Here is a 20,736-nt window from a genome sequence, read left to right as displayed (position 1 = left end):
TTTATAAGTTTTAGAAATAGTTTATTTTACTTATACAGTTTACAAAAAGAAAACGTGATGTCAATTATGAATACAAAAGCAGCACTACACACAAAATGACACTGGAAAAAAATATACATCTTTGTTTTGATATCAATAACTTACAGCATTCAAAGAAAAAAAAAACGTTACAATTCAGAACAATAACTGAATTTTGTCACGAGTGCTTGCATATACAGTGTTAGGCTTACTTCTAAATTCTTCGACTATTACCCTGTAACTATTACAAAATATTTACATTAGAATAAAAAATAATAATAATCAGCCAGCAGTGGGCGCTGTGAGACCTGGTCGAAATTCTGCCAGCTGTGAATGACTGGCAGAGGATTTAGTGTTTTTTTCTGAGTGAAAAGACTTGTTTAGGAGTTGTTTGTGCTTCAGAGGATATAAACAGCTACTTCCTAAAGAGGAGACAGGCTCATTTCCCCAAACATGCACTGTGTGAATTGCAGCAGTTCACAGAGTTCAATAATTTACCTTCTTGCGAAAGGATATATGAAAGAAAAAAAACACATCAGTTATAATGGACTGCCAATATGATCTGTGTTCTTTTTTTATTATTATAAAAAGTTTTTATGGGCATAGCCTGTTCCAGCCAGACCAGGTTGAAAAAAAATATGCTTCTAGTGTTCCTGGGGCTTGTTTGGACCCCAAAATGAAATGGCACCAGAAATGAAACGTTCTTTGCTGTTATGGCATAGGGTTGGCATATTGCTGACGTGTGTGGGCAGCACCTCCATTAGCAGGTGTGTCTAAGCCCAGCGAGCGTCTATAAGCTGCGGATAGTCTGTAGAGCACGTCAGCAGGTGGACACGACTGGCCATCGGCTTTCTGTGTCAACAGCATCTCAAACAGGGAGCTCACTTCTGAAATCAGAGCTCTGCCACCCAGAGGGGCCTTCTCTGGGGTTTTACCAAACGTAGAGAAGGAACTGGAATCATCAGGACCGGCCATGGGACAGTGGGTATCAGGGGAGGGTGGCCCATCCGGGACAAACAGGTTTTCATGGTAGTCAGTCGTCAGAGGAAGAGAAAGACGAGCCATCCATGCCGGATCGGGAATGTCTGAGAACACATCATCTACACAAAAAGAGGAATAAAATATGAAAAACTGTATGTAAAATATGTAAATAAGCATTACTAATAAATAATTAATAAATATATTCTGGCCTTAAATGTAATGAAATATGTACAAACATCTGAAAAAAGGCTACAAAACCTGTCTGAATCTTCATTTGTTTGCTTGTTTGAGTTTGTGAGGATGAAAAACAGGATGACAGGAAATACCGAGAGGAGGTGTGCATTTATCTTTAATTCAGTAAACACGCATTTCCTTCGCCTGACATTTCATGGACATGTGCTGAGTTTTAACACAGATGAGTATTGCTAGTACAACACAGCATGCCCTAAAATGACACCCTTAGCCAGTTTTTATGGCAAAGGAAGTGATACAGTGTAACAATAAACAAGGAAATTACCTTCACTAAGCCCGAAAAATTCCAGAAATGCTTGGTTAAATGAATAAGCTTAAATTCTGGTATAACTTGATTTTTCTTTCGCATATTATCTGAGCTTGTGTGTGAAGCAGCCTCTTAAAAATAAAGACATCTATGTTTCCATGGAGAACCTTTAACATCCATGCAACCTTTCCATTGCACAAACAATTCTTCAAATTATTGAATGATCTTCGCATTGAGAAAGAAAGAAAAAAGATCTGTTCACGGAAAGGTTCTTCACAAAAATGGTTCCTTTATGCTCTTTTTGAACCTTTAGGCTAGTATCTGGATTACTACTTCCCTCACTAGCTTCACATAACACAAGTTCAGTCTCAGTTTGCTGGAGTGGCTAAAGCAGAAATATTAGTTTTTGAATGAGCGAGGAGAAGCCAGAATGTGATGGTGGAGACTACAAAACCACAACCACACATGAATCCTCAAATATAGTGAGGCATGACAAACAACCTCCATGAAACCGACAGCTTTATAGCCTTTTTTAAGTGTTTTTTTTTTCTTTTCTTGTCTGTGGATCAGAGATTTCAAGCTCTTAATTAAAGGCGGAGGAGAAACAAAAGGGCTCAGCTTGTACAGGAGCTTTTGGAGAGAGTGTGTGAGTCAAGATGTGATCAAACGACCCACGCTGGCCACATCAGAGAGCTCAGACAGAGCCTCCAAACCTCGCTTTCATGACTTCCTCTCTCCACAGCCCTTGCAAATCTCTAAATTCACCCTTTTGCATTATTATCAGTTAATAATTATACGCCCCATCATACTTTCTTACTTTTATTCCACAAATCTCCTTCATACAGCCTCTCAATTAATGATGGAGGAAATGGTGGCAGTGCCTTTCAATCAGCAATTTCTCTAAAGCAGTTAAACCCATTAACTCACAGACATGGTAAAAATGCCATAAAGAATCCAACCACATCCATACAACCAAAGGCAGACTACAGTGACGTGTGTAACATTCGATTGCACACTTTCTCAAACAAGCCCAGACAGTCCTTCAGATCAGTTCAAACTCAGAAAACTCGACTATAACTCACCATCACAATGTTAAGCTGCTCTGAATAGTTGCCAGGGCATTCATATGCATATGCTAAGGTGTTCAGAGAGGCTTTTAGCTTGTTGCTTGCTTTATGGTTGCTTCAGTTTGGTTCAACAATCTTTCAAACCAAGCAGGTCTTTGTTGGTCAACACAATTGCAAATCTCTTGTGAAATCTGCATGGGGAAATCTTTAGCCCTGACACAAAATTACCCATTAATTGAAATGACTGGCTTTCGCTCTCAAAAATGTGCCAAAAAATGGTAAATGTGAACACACCTTGAACACCTGTTGACACCAAAAATGACTATATTAGCATTCACACCAACGCACGATAACGTTCGGTTTATTATATGTGCTGTGGTTTAAATGCTCAAGTTTGTTAAATGTGGATTCTGATGGGCTCTCCTAGTTTTTGTAGTTCGTCAGTTGGAATCATTTTTTCTGAAAGGGATTTCAACAATATTGTGTCTTAAAGCTGTGGTTCTCATAGAATTAGAACGATTATTAAAACTTCATAGACATTTTTTTGCCTGACAAAGTATCACCTTCTAGCTTGGAAAAGTGATAGTACACCTTTAGTATGTCATTCATGTCGGCAGCACAAACAAGATGATTTACACACTCAAGATGAACAAACCTAAGCATGAACACAAGCGACAGTAATAGTGATGCTTGCCTTAACAAGCACCATTATTAATCAAGCACCTAACTAATGTAAAGTATGTAAACCTGCATTTAAATCACATATAATACACCAAAGTGTCACATGTGTCACCTCTGGCCCTTGAAAAACAGTGTGAGAAGAATGCAGTAGAGAAACAGCAGCCTGAGGGCAGTGTGTCCTTCAAAGGAAGAGCGTAGAGACAGAACAATGTCTTGTACTTGCGCACACACGCAAACACATTTCACACACTCTCACCTTCTCTGTCCCTAGGGTATGCATAACACATACACATCATCTGCATTGTGCTGAAGTGTTAACACAATTATGGCATGACGTGAAGAGCCCGAGGACATGTGAATATTGATGTGACCCTTGAATCTGCTGAAAGGGTTACCATCATTCAAAGGTATGAATAAGTGGTTAAAACTGAGATGACTCTGGAAGTAGAGAGGGAATATGTACCTGCATGCATCAGAAAGAAAACCCCTGATAGTGAACTCAAAACCGTCTGTCTTCAGTAGCATGACTAACACCATAACCAGATGAATATCGGGGCAATGCTGACTCAACCAAACCACAAAACCACACACTCCGTTCCAAAACTAACTGAGCTGCCTTGTTGACTTCTAAGGTTCCTAACAGCAATGGGCACATCTGTACTGCAGTATTGAGCAGTATTCATTAGATTCTTTTGAAAATACTGATGGTATATTGAAAAGGACATTAGTACAAATCTTGGCTTTCTGTATCACTTTGAAATGTTTTCAGTACTTTTGTTCGATGTTTATGCCAAAACAACCCTGATATAATTTAGCTGGATCGTGTCACATGACTGTGAGAAGCACTTCCTCATTAAACAGAGAGATGGAGAGAATGGCAAAAAAGACATATATTTAGCCATTTAAGAAATAATCAGTATCCAGTGCTGGGTAGATTATTTACAAATTGCAGTCTGTTAGTGATTATAAATTACATGATGAAAATTGTAGTCAGTAATGTGATTTAGATTACTTATTTTAGATAATGTATTCTGATTACTTTTAGATTACTAAATTTTTACATTTGAAATATTTTAAATGTTTACCTGCATGCCAGTGTGACCATTATCCAACATCAGAGAATTGTGAACAAGCAAATGTGTCGTTAAATGACTGCAATATTAATTTTAAATTGGAAAGGGATTTCAAGTAATTATTTTATGTCAAAGAGGTTTGACTGACAAAAAAAGTTTGGGAATCATCACACAGACAAAAAAAGCATTAAACATGAAAACAACAATGGACAAAGACTTCCAGGTTTGAAATATTTTTGTCAGTTATACATCAGCAGTGTTTACTAATTTAATTATTATTTCTTGTACAATTAGTGTAATTATTTGTCTCATGCATGGTGCAATTGACTGAGAGGTGCAAATTCACAAGCATGGATCAGAAATCAATTCACATGACATTTACATGGCTATTCTATTGTGAATATTCAAAGCTAAACAATATGACAAAATTTCAGAGAAAAAAATAAAGGAGAATCAGTAAGATATGAGTAATTTGCTGCCATTTTGTGAATTATCTGTAATCACATAGTCCATAAAAATGTAACTGTAGTCTGATTCGGAGTATTTTAAAACATAAAATGTTAGGGTTAGGGTTAGGGTTAACCCTAACCCTAACCCTAACCTAACCCTAACCCTAACCCTAATTACTAGTACCAAATTTTTGGAATCTGATTAAGTAATCCAGATTACATGTAATCAGTTACTACCCAGCACTGTCTGTATCAGCAGCATGTTCACAGTGTAACTTTGATTTGGTGGAAATCAACACTGACATGGCTAAAACTGCTCAGACATCAGAGAGATCAAACAAAACAAACTAGACCTTTCATTCAAGACAGTGTGCTAAATCTCAGAATAATAGAGGGAAGGAACTGCACACAAACATTTACTCCATACACAGACAAAGGAAACACAGCAGCGAGAATCTAAATGCATTTTAGTACGTCCGGATCAACAAACTTTAAATATTAATGTTTCCAGATTACGATTTCAGTGTTTGGAAAATTAATAACAATGTCAATTTCAAAATGAAAACTAAATAATTATGCTTTTTTCTGTCTGATTTGTTGACTTGCTAGGCTATATGTGGAAAACAGGATAAATGCGAGGTATCTGGAAATCACCTCCAAAAATAACAAATCCTGTATTGTACTCAGAATCAGGAAACCATTTCACATCACCTTACTTCACTTAACCCAGATTACACAGTTAGTTCTGGTCCTCTAATTTCATTAAAATTCCTCCAATTATGCAGCGTTACAAAGAGGACTGGTATTTAGTTCAACAGCTTTGAGACGTTTCAGTGTTTGTGTCACTCAGCTTGTCGCACACTTGATATTCAGCACAACAACACTTTTGCTTGTGTGGCACGACTTAAATAATAGTTCACCCAAAAATAAAAGTTCTATCATAATTTCCTCTTTTGCATTTTCTTTAGGAAATTTCGGATGTGTGAAAGTTTTGCTTGCATGGACTTTCAAAGGATGGACAAAAATATCTTCTCAGTAAATGATGGCAGAATTTTTATTTTTGGGTCAACTACCCCTTTTAATTAAACATAACAGTGGACACAAATCAAAATAATTGCTTTTAAAAGTATGGACATTTACCAGAAGTCAGCAGATTATTGAGGCCTTCTTCATACACGGGGTCCACAGGTGAGTCCCAGTCCATATCACCCATTTCACTCTCTCCATGACCACTGTCTTTAGTGCTCAGCCAATCAGCATCCTGAACCCCTGACCTACAATACACAACGAAAGCAGTGAGAACGTTTCCGAACATGTGCCGACGTCTCAGAGCTCTGAATGATCAAATAAGTTAACATAAGTAAAATATAATTAAAATAAATAAAACATAATGCAACTAAACTGAAGCATATGGGAAATGTTGGAGGACTGACAAATGGGGCAAATTTTTGTTGTGGAACACTTAAAAAAAATCTAACCATATTTACTAGAATTAATTCAAATAAAATTATTGCTTTTTGAAGAAAAGTACAATGCCATTACCTTTTTTTAATGGTAAAGGATAATATGATTTAGACAAAACCATAATGGAATAGTGTGGTATTCGTTGTAGTAGTATTTAAATACTATGAATATGATATTCAGTACCATGCTATATTGAAGTATGTACTGTAACCAATCACTGAACCACAGTCCCTGGCACAATACCTTTTTGTAAGGGAATATCAGGGGAAATACCTATGTGATTATCCTTAATATCAGTTTAACAATGTTCTCAAAACTGGGATTTTACTGTAAGCTAAAATGATCTCAACACTGAAACTAAAACAATACAATACTCAGAAGGAAGTGTGACTGCGCTGTCTTTGGTTTAAACAAGCCCTGTCTCGCACAGATGAGTCACAGTCTATGCTTTCTCTTTTTTATTCTAGATGAACATAATTTAAGTTTATAGAAACAGTGTTGCGTTCTGCCTGATACCAATCTCTCTCTGTGTGTGTGTGTGTGTGTGTGTGTGTGTGTGTGTGAGTAAGGCAGACAGCGGCTGATCACAGCTATGATATGCCTCATTCTGTACTCACTGACTGACGGATACTTCCTTTTTACAAGAAACCTACCTGATAAAATAATTACCAACTTCTAAGATTGTTGTTGTGATTGTGAGTCTATTGTGGTATGTTTGTATCCTGTGTGTTCGTGTAGGAATGAGTATACAGGACCACATTTCTTGTCTGTTTGGTCAAGAGCTTGTATAAATAAAATCAAAATGAGGATAAAATGGTTTACCGGCCAGTTCTGTGGGAATACTTGTTGCCACGAAAATTTGGTCGAGGCTGAAGTTGCCCTTGATGCAACAGAGACAGGAGCTGAGACACCTGCTGTAGAATTAAAATGATGCAAAATTAATAACCTCATATACAGGGGAATTTACCACATAACTCACTTTAATCTATTATATATATGTGTGTTATATACAGTATATAATACAAATCTCCTGATTATGAATTCACAATTAATCATGTTTCCAAACTATAGAAATTCTACAAGATGCCTGAATAACCATATACAACTTGCAGGCAGTTTGCTCTTCTAATATCATAATTTCATAATTCAATATATAATTTTGGTCTGTTACCGAATGAGCTACAACATAATAACATAATGAGCTTTCTGGGGTTGTGGAGTTTGAGCTGGGTGAGAGGGAGACGGGAAGCTGTTTCTACACAGGGTCTATTCTTCTAGAGGCTATTTCCTTCCAGGATGCACATAAGAAACCCAGCCTTGGCTGTGAGGACAGGCACCGGTGACATTTCGGCCCCTTTCCTTTGCAGTCGCCATAGGTCTAGTTTGCCAACTGGGCCAAGTGAGTAAGGGAGGGTGGACTTGGGAGGAGGAAAAGAGAAGAGGGTGGGGGTCAGGATCCACGCTCTTCCTGACTGGCCGCAGTATTCACGTGAGGGTTCAAACACATGCCAGGACCTTTTGTTCTGCTAATCATTTTGGTAGAGGTAAGCATTTGGGTGGACCCAGATCCAGAGGATACACAGTTTGACTAGCACAGCACTTTTGGGCTGTTAGTCTTTGAAATACTAGCTGATGAAAAGCTGTTATTCTCACTTTATTTAATGAGAATCAGATCAGTACCAGCAACTTGTTGCTGACTACCACCAGCCCATACACGTCTGAGAACTATAATCTTACTGTTCAGAAATATCTGTGTTTGGTTTAAGCACCTTCCCCCCTCATAGGACAAACAAGGAATGAATCTGCTTTTTCTTCCCACATTCAGTATGAGTCTGTAATGTGATAACATTGAGGATCGGCAGCGTTTTCTCCTGAGGCATATTAAAGGTTTAAGTTACTGTGTGACACTTCAGTGTCTTCATCATCTGTCAACTGCCCCCTTAGGCTGCTAAAGATATGGGCCAGTCCTGCAGTATAACTGCAGAGTGGGAAAGCTATCGTGTACTTGAGCTATTATGAACTGGGATACCTTGAAATCAAAGTCAATACCTTTCAAAATAGTTTGATCTAATGCATTTTCGTATATCTGAAATGTTAAGATTGTAATAAAAAAATCCCTTACTTGCACCTCGGGTGAGGCAGAGGACAGTTCAATTGAACCGTTCTCTGCAAAGGCTGCCATAGAGAGTCGAACAAGGTTCCTCAGGATCTGCCTGTGGTCTGACTCTTCCATCTTTCCTCTTCTTTCTGTGGTCTTTGGTCTCCGTAAGGTGGCCTGATTACTGGGAACTGAAGCCATAGTTTCTGAGAGGTCCGTGGTAGTAAGCTTGACCTCCTCGTTTTTGTTTCGTCTGAGTGTGCTGGTCTGTGAATTTGCGAAAGACGAGGAGGAAGAATTTCTGGTCTTTTGCAGGGGTCGAGATAGAGTTCCTGGGTTAAAAGGAAGTGCTCCATTCCACTCTATGCTCCCAGGCTTTCTGAGTATCTTACTCTGAGTGAGTGGTGGGTTCCCATCCATTTCTGTATATGCTTGATTTTGAGCCATGCGAGCAAGGGTTGGTGTAAGTGTAAACTGGCCATGTGGATGCTGCCTATCCACTAAAGGTGGTGTACATGACAACGCCTCTGCTTCATCTTCTTGTGGAGTTTCTTTACGACCCCGAAGCACTGGTACCAACTGGATGTCAGTCTTGTGAATGTGCTTCTGTGGCCGTCGTGGGTGACGGGTGTAGGTTGACTCAGCTTGTCTACAATTATATGCACGGTTGTCCCGTTTGTCAGGATGACAGAAAGTCTTGGCCAAAGCAATGGCTATAAATAATACCAGGCAGGTTGATCCAAGGCAGATGGCCAAAAGCATTGTAAAACTGTACTGGGCCTGGTTATCATGAGACAAGTTCTTTAGGTGGTCACGAAAGTTGATGAATGTCACCTCCAAAGTGATTCTTGTGGTTAGCACAGGTGTTCCCATATCAGATACTGCAATGCCCAGTTTAAAAGTACTGCCGATCAATTCAGTGGCATTGGTTGTGTTAACATAGAGCTGCCCAGTAGTTTTGTCCAGAAAAAATTGATTAGAAGGCTTGCCATCTGTTATTCCAAAACTGAGTCTTCCATTGAAACCAGAATCTGGATCACTGGCCCGAATGGTGGTGGCCAGAAAACCTTCGGGTTTGTTGAGGGAAGAGTAATTTCTTGGTTTGTAGAAGTTATCCTCCAGAGCTTTATTCCCAAGTTCAGTCACAATCTCGCCTTTGTCCACATTCACTGGGACACTTAGCAATGCAATTCCCTTCTTGGGTAGTGGCTCATGGATTACGGGATAATTGTCATTAACATCCTGTATCTCAACCAGCACTGTCGCAGTACTGGTCATTGGTGGGTATCCTTGATCTACAGCCTCCACAATAAATGAGTAGGAGTGGGTTTCCTCATAGTCTAATGATTGTTGGACAGTAACAGCCCCACTGCTGGGGTGGACTGAGAAAAATGCTGTTGGTGTCCCCAGTTCATTCGATTCTCTAATGGAGAATGAAACCCTTCCACTGAGGTCCATGTCAACATCATGTGCCTCCACGGTCAAAAAATGTAACCCAGGAATGTTGTTCTCTTTGAGGACGCTCCGATAGTGACTTTTGGCAAACATTGGTGCGTTATCGTTTTCATCCAAAACATGAACAGTCAGGTGCTTAATACAGGATAGAGAAGGATCACCACGGTCCTGAGCTAGAAGAGTGAGGTTATATTCCATTTGTCTCTCACGATCCAGTGTATCATTGGTTACAATCATGTAATTGTCTCCATGGATCTGTTTGAGTCTGAAGGGGCTAGATCCACTGAGAATGTGCACTTGTACCTGCCCATTTGCCCCAGAATCGGCATCAGACACCATCACAAGAGCGAGGAAAGTTTCATTTGGTGCTCCTTCAGAGACGGTTGCAACAGGGGAGTCTGGTGGAGTCCATGTTATATGTATCCGAGGAGCATTATCATTGACGTCTCGCAATTTGACCTGCAGCTTGTGGTGAGAAGGGATAGCATTGGGCCCCAGATCTCGAGCTTGGATGTCTACCTCATACACATTCTTTTCTTCAAAATCTAAAGGGCCTTGTAAAGTCACAGCACCTGTTTTGGGATGGATGCTGAATAGTCTTTGCACTTCCAGTGGGACGTGTTTACTGAGAGAGTACTCAACCTCCCCATTAGCACCTTGATCAGGGTCTGTAGCACGGAGATTAATGACAGTAGTCCCACGAACAGTGTCCTCTGCTAGATCGATAACTGCCGGGGCCTCCTCAAATACAGGGCTATTGTCATTGGAGTCAAGAATTGTGACTATAACTTTTGTGCTGCCTGATTTTGGTGGGTTCCCTTTGTCCCAGGCTGTTAAAGCCAGTTCTAAAGTTGGCTGAAACTCCCTATCCAGTTCTTTGATGACCACTAATTCAGCCTGCTTGGCCCCTCCAGAAGTACGGATATCCAAAGCAAAGTGCTGGTTGGAAGACAGGGAGTAGGTCTGCAGGCCATTTGGTCCCGCATCTGGATCTATAGCCCGGTCCAGAGGGATGCGCATTCTCAGTGAGGCTGTCTCAGAGATCTCCACCTCCTGCACTAGGCTGGGAAAGACTGGGCTGTGGTCATTTTGGTCCATCACCTCCACACGAACTGAAAGGAAATGCATAGCACCACCCTTTCTGTAGAGAACACTGAAAGCCAGTTCACAAAATTCTGCTCCCCAGCATAGCTCTTCTCGGTCCAGCCTGCCTAGTGTTGACACGGTACCATCCCTTGAATCAACTGTGACTGGTAGAGTATGCCCATGCGGCACGACCTGGAAGTTTTCCAGTGATCCTGTTTCCCCACGTTCACGTAGGTCATCCAGGAGGCGACCCACCCTTGTCCCTGAGGGCTGTTCTTCCCAGACATGATACTGGATAATGAGGGGAGCAGAGCCCATATTGTGGGCATGACAGGGTGGACACTCAATAAGAGCTGCCAGAAGGAGCAAAACCTGGAGCATGACTGTGTGTGAGGTTTCCTATTTCCTTTTACGTAGAGTCAGATGTGCTAAGCAACTAGATAGGCATTCTAATACAGCTACAGTTCACAACAGATATACACATGTGCCTACTCTATAGTTTAAAAAAAAAGAAATACTAAAAAGTAGAAAACTGCTGTTTTAGAGTCAAAAATTAATGACATTACCACCACAACAAGGTGCTTTGTAAATTGCCATTTACAGTAAATATAAAAGTCAGAAAAAATTAGAAAATGATAATTGTCATCATAAAGTTTCACAGTTCTAACTATAGTAGTGTTAGCCTATATTAACACTGAGGTTTACTGATATACCTCACCACAATAATTAAACAGTAAACAGTCATGGAAAATATTGATCACTATTCAGACAACAAAGTCACTTTTATAAAAGTATAGTTCCAAACCATTCTTATTTATAAATAAAGTTATCATCTCCCTTAGCCAAATCAGTGTTATTCCACAGCTCTACTCACTCACACACAGCTGCTGCTTCCCAGCCCAGGACTCCAGTCAGCATTAAAGTGAGGAGCTGAGGAACTTAGGGGGCTGCGACGGCACATTCAAGGGGGATGGCCTAAGAGCCAATAACAGATAGAGAGGGAGGAGTGTACAGCGCTGCTTAACTCCACCCGTCTCCAGCAAGGAGCGGATTTAGAAGAAATGAGGCTGGAATCAACGGTGTGCTTTTAACGAAACATGATCCCACTTCTTTCATTCACTGCCTCTAGCTCTTTACACATTTGACTTTACTCCTTTTCCAAACTGTCTAAATAAACACAGTAAGAGTCATGGTCTATGGCATCTGTCATCAGAGCTGAAGCAAACCTAAGATGAGACCTTTAGGATCCCTGAAAACAAAAACAAGGCCTGGAGCTGAACTCTGAGAGTGCTGATGTAAAACTGCATTTATTTCAGTGTGAAGCATCTAATGTTTTTCTGAAATGGTCATCAGTATTCAACAAACATTTATAACAAAACTGCTGATAAAAATGCTGATATTTGTGTTTATTTTTTAGTACATCTTTTACTCAAATTGTTATGCTGCATATAATCTATGATGAAAAGAAAAAGGTTCTGATTAAAAAAATTGAGAGTTATACTAGTGGTACAAACAGATACATTCCTCATTATATATTTTTAATATTTTATGTATAAATTAATGTCAGTTAAAGTATTATGAATAAAAATGAATTAACATTCACCTTAATAAATGTTAAAAAAAAATCATTGTAGAAATGTGTTAGCATTTACAGTACATAAATGTTTATATATAATTTCGGTCCCGCTTTATATCAGGTGGCCTTAGCTACTATGTACTTACATTTAAATTAATCACTGGGTACAATGCACTTATTGTGTACATACATGTTTTTACATTGTACTCATATTTTTAAAACACCTGTATGTAATTACATCTGTAATTAATTTCTGTAATTACATTTATAATTACACTGTTGACCCACCCTTAAACCTAACCATACCACCAAACCTGTCCCTAACCTTACCCGTATCCCACCTCAATAGCAGCAGAAGTGTTTTGCAATACAATATGAGCACAATACGTACATTGTACTTATTTTTTGATGCAAGTACATAGTAGTTTAGGCCACTTAATATAAAGTGGGACCATAATTTCAACTATTCCCAGTGGTTTTGGTTATACAAGCAAGAGGATAATATATGTTATTGAAGGCTTGTAGTCAATGAAAAGAGGATGGTGAAAGGGGAAAAGTGCAGACCCCCACTTCCCCTTTACATGGGTGTCTCCTAACACAAATGATCCTATTACCTGAAAGCCAATAAAAGCTTTTCCCAGAGTGATAACACAGAGCTGCGTGATAACAGAGAGGTGACGTGACATGTTACTGCAGCCCTGTGCTGTTCAGAGACAGCGGGTGGGAGATCAGAGGCCTGAACTCTTAAATGCACATTTAAGTTTGATCTGATGCTTGTGAATTGGGCAGTAGGGAGTTTTCCTTCTCTAAGAGCTAGAGTGCATGTGTTTCTCAGGGGTCAGAGGTCACTCCATGTGATTGGTGTCTACCTCTAAAATAAACAGGCTTGGCCTTCACACATAATCCTCTCTCCATTTTCTAATTAACTCCATCTGGAACAAATACTGACCATCAGTTTGTCTACTCATGTTCTCTTACTTCTTTTCTCTCCATTTGCTTTCTTTAACTTACTCCCCTTTACCTTCTTTCTGCAGTTCACAAAGGATATAGATTGCAATTTTTTTTTGTGTGTATTTTGTTTCATTTGAAAAGAAACAGACACCACAAATAATTGAAGAACATGTTCACGTCATATTTCACTTTGAATTAAAAAAAAAAAGAATGTAAAGAAACCTATTTTAAACCATTAAGTGAAACTGTATCTGTTTTAATGCAAAAAAAAAAAAAAAAAAAAAAAGAAACTATAGTTTTAAGACTTGAAATGTGCATGAATCGTATTCAACTTATTTATTTTTAAAAAGATTAAATCTAAATCTCTTTTTTTTTCACTTTTGTTTTTTGGGGTGAAATATGACCTGGGCATGTTCTTGGAAGGTTTCATAAGATTCATTAATATGGATATATTTTTCAATAATAATGAAGTTAAATGGTGAGAAACATCAAAGCTAAACAGTAAAAAGTTTAGCAAAGCACATCTTCCTCACTCATGCATCACACACTTGCATGTGTACAAAAAATATAACGCAATTATTTCTGAGGTTTTCCAAATGAAAAGCAGAAAAACAAAAGTCCCAGAATATCCTGTATCTGGCTGCCACATTGCTTCGCTGAGGTTTTCTTCAACACAGCATATGTGAATTAAATTAGACCGCAGTCCTGACACACTCTGTGTGTGCGTTTCACACTGACCTCCCCCAGTGCCCGGGTTTTCCCCCTTCCCATTTCCACTACCTCCACCTTCCCTTATCACAGGAGGATGAGGGATCTAAACATCATTGTACTGCTTTAACAATAGACGGTGACACAGTAAAGCAGCCGGCAGAGATGAACTTCTGCTGCTTGTTGTTGATGTTTTCAGCAGACGGAGAGGAAATGGTGAAGACGCACATAAACAGAAGTTTCACTGGCTTGAGGTCAGTGTGTTTCATCTGAGGGCTGGAAGGAATGCCCAACAATCTCACAACACATTCCTGACAGACGACAGCCTCTTATCTCCAGATGGATATTTGAATAAACTATGTCCATCTGACAAACAAGCTGTCCAGTCAAGTACTTTGTCTCGCAGCATATAGCGACAAAAGACATACAACAACAATCCCAAATTCTGTCGAACCATATCACAAAGTCTCATCTCAGAGGGAGATAAAGATAAGACAGGAGCGAGACCTTTTGAGACTGAAAGATTGAGAGTGAAAGAAGAGGGGAATGATAAAAAAAGCATTAAATTAGGCTGAAATAGAAATATGGGCTGCAGGGCACATTAGAGACTCTTTATGCCTTCTAAACAGCTAAGCACTAATTTAACCAAAGATATTACAGTCGGTCTGTTTTGCTCTCTTTCATATCCATTCATTGTTTCAGATTTTTTTTTTTTTTTAAACAAGATGCACAAAAACAAAGATTATAGAGTAGTCGGTAATTTGTTTCAGAATGCTACTGTCTTATTCATACTTTTGGCAGAGAAAGTGGTGTTTTCACACTAGAATGAGTCTTCAGTCATTCACGAAAACCTCGGGCATTTATATGTGACCCTGGACCAATAAACCAGTCATAAGGGTCAATTTTTTTTAAATTGAGATTTATACATTTGAAAGCTGAATAAATAATGTTTCCATTGATTTATGGTTTGTTAGGACAGGACAATATTTAGCTGAGATACAACTATTTGAAAATCTGGAATCTGAGGGTGAAAAAAATTAAAATATTGAGAAAATCACCTTTAAAGTTGTCCAAATGAAGTTCTTAGCAATGCATATTACTAATCAAAAATTAAGCTTTGATACATTTATGGTAGGACATTTTCTAAATATCTTCATGGAACATGATCTTTACTTAATATCCTAATGATTTTTGGCATAAAAGAAAATTGATCATTTTGATCCATACAATGTATTTTTGGCTATTGCTACAAATATACCCCAGTGACTTAAGACTGGTTTGTGCTCCAGGGTCACATATATAAATAAGACAGAAAACATTAAGATGAAGATAAAGAGAGACACAATCTAACAGTAAATCTAAAGCAAGAATGAAAGTCACAGTTTACTCATGCAGCTTCAATTGGCTTAAAGATATTTCACCCAGAAATTAAAATTATGTCATCATTTACTCACCTTCCACGCTCTCAGAAAAAAAGTACAAAAGCTGTCACTGGGGCAGTACTTTTTCAAAAGGCACACCTTTATTTACCCCTAAAGGTACATATTAGCACCAAAAATGTAAATTTTAGTACCTAAATGCGTGTATTATTTACATTATATTATACATATATATGTGTATATTTGTATCTTTTGAATAGCTACCACCCCAGCGACAGCTTTTGTACCTTTTGTACCTTGTTCCAAACCTGTAAGAGTTTCTTACTTCTGCTGAACACAAAAGAAGATACGGTAGCCATTGACTTTCATACTAAGGCAAATATACTATGGAAGTCAATGGCTGCCATTTGTGATGAAAGAATGAATGTAAATGATTAAGCCATGCTTTACAATACTATTTTATTTTACAACAGATAAGCACAGTAAACCTTCACTTCACTCATTATAATCATCAGTGTGAGCTCTGTGAGCATTCATGTGCCCAAAAAACGTTTTTTAATACTGTCAGTTGAGCCAAACCTGCTTTACCATCTTTCAAAGATTATGTTATGTAGGCGAACTCTTGAAATAATAAAGGGAAGTGTGGTATTACTAAGATTGCTGACCAGTTGCTGACCTTCACATCGCCTCGGAGGATGAAGAGAGACTGACACTCAACACATCACCTTTGTGTGTTTAGAAGCCTGTCGAGACAAGAGCACCCTCTTAAACACTCCACCGCTCACATGATTCAGACCTGATAAAACGATCTGGACCTCATCCTGAAGACAGAGCCTTCAGACAAATCTGCCATGGCTGATCCATAAACAGAGATAAGAGTGAGGAGGACTTCCAATTATCCTTATAGGTGGAGTGTGTTTCAGGGCAGGATCTAGCTGACGTGATCGCCAAAGACAGAATTAAAAGATAGAGCAAATATGCTTATGCTGGTTTATTAAAGAGAGAAGAAAACACAATATTTCGAACACATGCAAAACTCCTGCTCTGTCATCAACTATACAGAATCAGATTCTGACTTTAATCAAATCAACTCACAGTGCACATGAATAAATTGTGCACTTTAACTGGATCATTTTATCTTTCAGTGAAAACACTTTAGAAAGATGCAAAGAAAGAGCAATGGCTGGTTAGTGTATCAGTACTGTCAATACAGAAGTTACAGTACTTTGTTCAAATGAGTGTCAAATTATTAGTAATCATTTTTAAACAGTGAATAATAATTGTTCTGTGATCAAAGCAGACTAGGTAGAAAAATAATAATAACAAAAATAGTCTCTTTTTGCAGTTAATAATAAGCCAATTTTAAATTATTTCCAAATATTTCACAAACGGGATTGCCCAACTATTAATGTTGTGATGAGTTAAATTCCCCAAAACACGTAATGGAAATGATAAGACACTGTTTTGGGGAATTTAGCACATTACTGTCATTATCAGCAATTGGGAAATGCCTCAAATAAAACATATTGAAACCAATGGGCAGACTGTAACATTTCAGTGCACATTGGCCTTGGTCTGGTTTACTTGGTGGGCATTTATGGCACAGTGTGTTTCCAAGACTTGTGCAAGCGAATGTCATGTTCGTCATGGAGGAAGGAGGTGCTTTAATTGTTTCTGATGAAAAATGTATCATTGTGCACACTGGACATGTGCAAGGGGTGAAAAGCTAAATAAAGGACAAAGGCAAAAGCTAGCATGAGAAAGAAACATTCACAGTATAAAAAGTGGTAACCTGCAACTGTTGCTATTAAAGAGCTTTTTTTTTTTACCTGATTTAAACCATAAAATTGTATTTTCTTGGTATGAATGAATGTAGGTTGATCAGTAACTTATGTAGATGTCACCATTAGGTTACCATTTATTTTTACCATTCAATTCAGTGTAGAAATTAGGGTGTATAAAGTCACAAGACCATTTTTCACATGTTCAGAATCGATTGAATACACTGCTTTTGGCCTGAGGCTCAGACCCCCGCTACCCACAATCCACTGCATTCATCACTTTCACAAATACATGCACATTCCCGTAATTTGTTGTGGCGAAAGCACGTGCCGAGAACAAAAATATGGATGTAATGTTCCATAACATCGCTGATAAGTTGCTGAAAAAGTAAACAAAGCACATGATAATGTATTGGCGTTTCAGTAATGGGCATTTCCCTGATTCAAGTCCAGCCCTGGGCTGACTGCATGTTTAATAATTACACACTGACACACTGGTGCACAATAAGTCAGTTTTACTCCAGATATAAGCTCGGATGAGAGATACAGAACAGAAGAGAGAAATCTTCATCAGACTTCATCAACGAACAGCTGAAAGCTCAGAGCCATGCTGCGCTTCATTTTCTTCCTGATGTGTCTTTTGCAGTTAAGGCACACAAGTGGGCTATGATTATGAATATTGATATTCTTTTTTTCCCCTGAAATGTGGAACTGCATTTAATTCTAATTTTAATTTGAACACTCATGATTAGCTGATTAGCTGCTAAATGTCGAAGTTGCAAATGAATCAAAGATAGGCTAAGTATTTACAAGAAAATACTATTTCAGTCTTTTTACTTCAAAAATTCACATTTTATACTTGTGCCATTTCTTTGCACTTATTTGTGAAATTTACTAGCCATTTCTGAGAGACAGTTGTTTCAGTTTATCTGTGTCTTGTCTGCAGTGCTGAGTGTTATGGGAGCTGTCACCCCAAAGCCAATTATCATAAATGGCACCTACATAAACCCAGAATTAGGCAAGTATCATGCTAGGTTGAGGACCCTCGCTCGCAGCTGCCTGGATATCAAAGAGAAATACGGCGGTTCGCAGGGTAAGCACTCTGGAAGTTTCATTAGTTAGGTTTTATTTTTAAAGCCATTCTGAAACACAGCACTAATCAAATGTTTAGACACACTTAATTTATGTCTCTTATGATCTTGAAAACCTTTTCATTGAAAAGCTTGTGCTTCAGTGCTTGAAATTAGGTTTGTAGACAAGTACAATTACACTATCGGTCAAAAGTTTGGAATAATCAAGATTTTTCAGTTTTTGAAAGAAGTCTTTTATGTTCACCAAGGCTGCATTCATTTGATAAACTATACAGTAAAAAGAGTAATATGGTGAAATATTATTTCAATTTAAGATGTCAAAATGTAAAGACATTAGCAAACTTTCAGTCAAGTTCTTCTCTTTATTAAAGTGAAATCTGGGGTCTCTGTTTCTCCTCAGATGGCATGTATATCCTGACAACAGAGAGCGGTACATACTACCAGACTTTCTGTGACATGACCACAGCCGGCGGTGGCTGGACTCTGGTGGCCAGTGTTCATGAGAACAACATCAATGGGAAGTGCTCTCTTGGTGATCGCTGGTCGAGCCAGCAGGGAAACGACCAAAACCTGCCTGAAGGAGATGAAACATGGGCAAACACTGTTACATTCGGCAGCACGGAGGCCTCTACTAGTGACGACTACAAGGTACATTACCATACAAAACCTCAGCCCACCACTGAGAGGATAATAATGCCTTAAATCTGACGACCCAATACTGTCATATCCCACAGAATCCTGGATACTACGACATCTCTGCACAAGACGTGTCAGTGTGGCATGTTCCCAACAATGAGCAGCTGAAGAACTGGACGTCTTCTGCTGTCCTGCGCTACCATACAGAAAGCAAGTTCCTCACAGAGCATGGTGGAAACCTTTACCACTTATTCAAGGTGAAACACATGACTTTTACATAAAATGTAACATGCACACATGCACTTCTACTTTAAAGAGGATGTGCATACTAATAAAAGTGCAGATAGTTACAATCTCAATAAACTGAGATATATAAAAAAACATCACTGGTCACTGACCAGAAATGAACTAGTATCTTGTGGACAGTTGGACTGGATGACACAAATCAAGAAACTGCAAAAATGCCAGCAAACTGCCTTTATATATAATGCATTATAAAAGTAGTTTTAATGCACTTTATAATGCATTGTATGATCACAAGAATAATTGTAACCACAGTTATATAATACATTATAATTATTATTCATTGTTTCACCTTTAGAATGCATAAAGGCTTTAAGTATTACCAAATATTCTAACGATCAAATCTTGTTTCACAAAAAACAAATGAATAAGGTTTTGTTTGTTTTACTTTGATAAAATCACAAAAATGAAACTTTAAATTGAACACTTTAATTAAAAATGAAATGTTTTGCAATTTTGCATGCCTATTTGAACAGAAATACCCCGTGAAGTTTGGAGCAGGACAGTGTAAGAGCGATATGGGACCCAGCAGTCTAGTGGTGTATGATACTGGAGACAAAGATTCAACTGCAAACTTATATGGACCGTCTGCTGGAAGTATACAACTATATATTGCATTAAAGAAATTCATGTAGAGAACGTGCATATGCAAACTGGGTACAAACCATGTTTGCTCTGTTTACCTCAGAGGAGTTTGAGTCCGGCTTCATCGCCTTCAGAGTGTTTAAAGTCGATCAAGCAGCCGTGGCCATGTGCTCTGGAGTTAAACCTACTGAATGCAATCCTCAACTTGTAAGTCATGCTTTTTTCAGCATCTGTCAGTGATTTTTTTTTTTGTCTAAACAAATCATATTACAAAGGTATCAGACTGATGTAAGAGTGTTTTGCAGTATTGCATTGGTGGAGGAGGATATTTCCCGGATCGTCAGCAGTGTGGAGACTTCACCGGTCTGGAGCGAGCATCTAAACCTCTTTCTCAATCTGCCGTGCTGCTCTTCTATCGTTAATGCCAAACATCAAACATCAGCACGAGCATCTCTCAATGTTATTTACAGTAAATCACATGCTGAGCTGAACTGGGCATGTACAAATGTGAATATTTATATCAATAAACCTCTGCAAAAATATGCTTCCATAGTTACGTTTTAATACAACTATTTTAGCACTAAATGTGCAAGAGGAGTTTCAAATGAAATATGAGCAATTCGTTCAGATGTTCGGATGTTGTTAGGTTAGATGAGTTCAGTTTAACTGCCAAACTTTTGAAAATCAAAATAATAATTTCCACTTTTTAATGTGCTGTAATTTTGGCATGTCCTGTGGGATCCTCCAGTGTTTGGCTGACAACCTGCTGATAGATGCTGTAACTATTATTAAGGAAATTCATTATTTTATAAACACTGTTCTTTATTGACAGAAATTAAAAAGTAGCTATGTACT

General features: G+C 38.4%; 2 protein-coding genes across 2 annotated transcripts; one reads left to right on the top strand and one right to left on the bottom strand.

Moving 5' to 3' along the window:
- Nucleotides 1-10: 10 nt before the first annotated feature.
- LOC306853677 (protocadherin-12-like) lies at nt 11-11,795 on the bottom strand. Its single transcript, XM_079391263.1, has 4 exons — nt 8,355-11,795; nt 7,055-7,146; nt 5,909-6,042; nt 11-1,118 (listed from the first exon to the last, which is right to left on the bottom strand). The coding sequence occupies exons 1-4, from the start codon at nt 11,250-11,252 to the stop codon at nt 730-732; spliced, it is 3,513 nt and encodes a 1,170-aa protein (XP_079247389.1). The 5' UTR covers nt 11,253-11,795; the 3' UTR covers nt 11-729.
- A 6,029-nt stretch (nt 11,796-17,824) lies between these two features.
- LOC306853226 (intelectin-like) lies at nt 17,825-20,416 on the top strand. Its single transcript, XM_079390479.1, has 7 exons — nt 17,825-17,925; nt 18,213-18,359; nt 18,758-19,005; nt 19,092-19,250; nt 19,773-19,893; nt 19,985-20,088; nt 20,187-20,416. The coding sequence occupies exons 1-7, from the start codon at nt 17,874-17,876 to the stop codon at nt 20,301-20,303; spliced, it is 948 nt and encodes a 315-aa protein (XP_079246605.1). The 5' UTR covers nt 17,825-17,873; the 3' UTR covers nt 20,304-20,416.
- Nucleotides 20,417-20,736: the final 320 nt, after the last annotated feature.

Source organism: Barbus barbus (genome assembly GCF_936440315.1).
Source record: "Barbus barbus genome assembly, chromosome: 33".
Taxonomy (NCBI): domain Eukaryota; kingdom Metazoa; phylum Chordata; class Actinopteri; order Cypriniformes; family Cyprinidae; genus Barbus; species Barbus barbus.
This window is presented reverse-complemented; position numbering and strand designations above follow the sequence as displayed.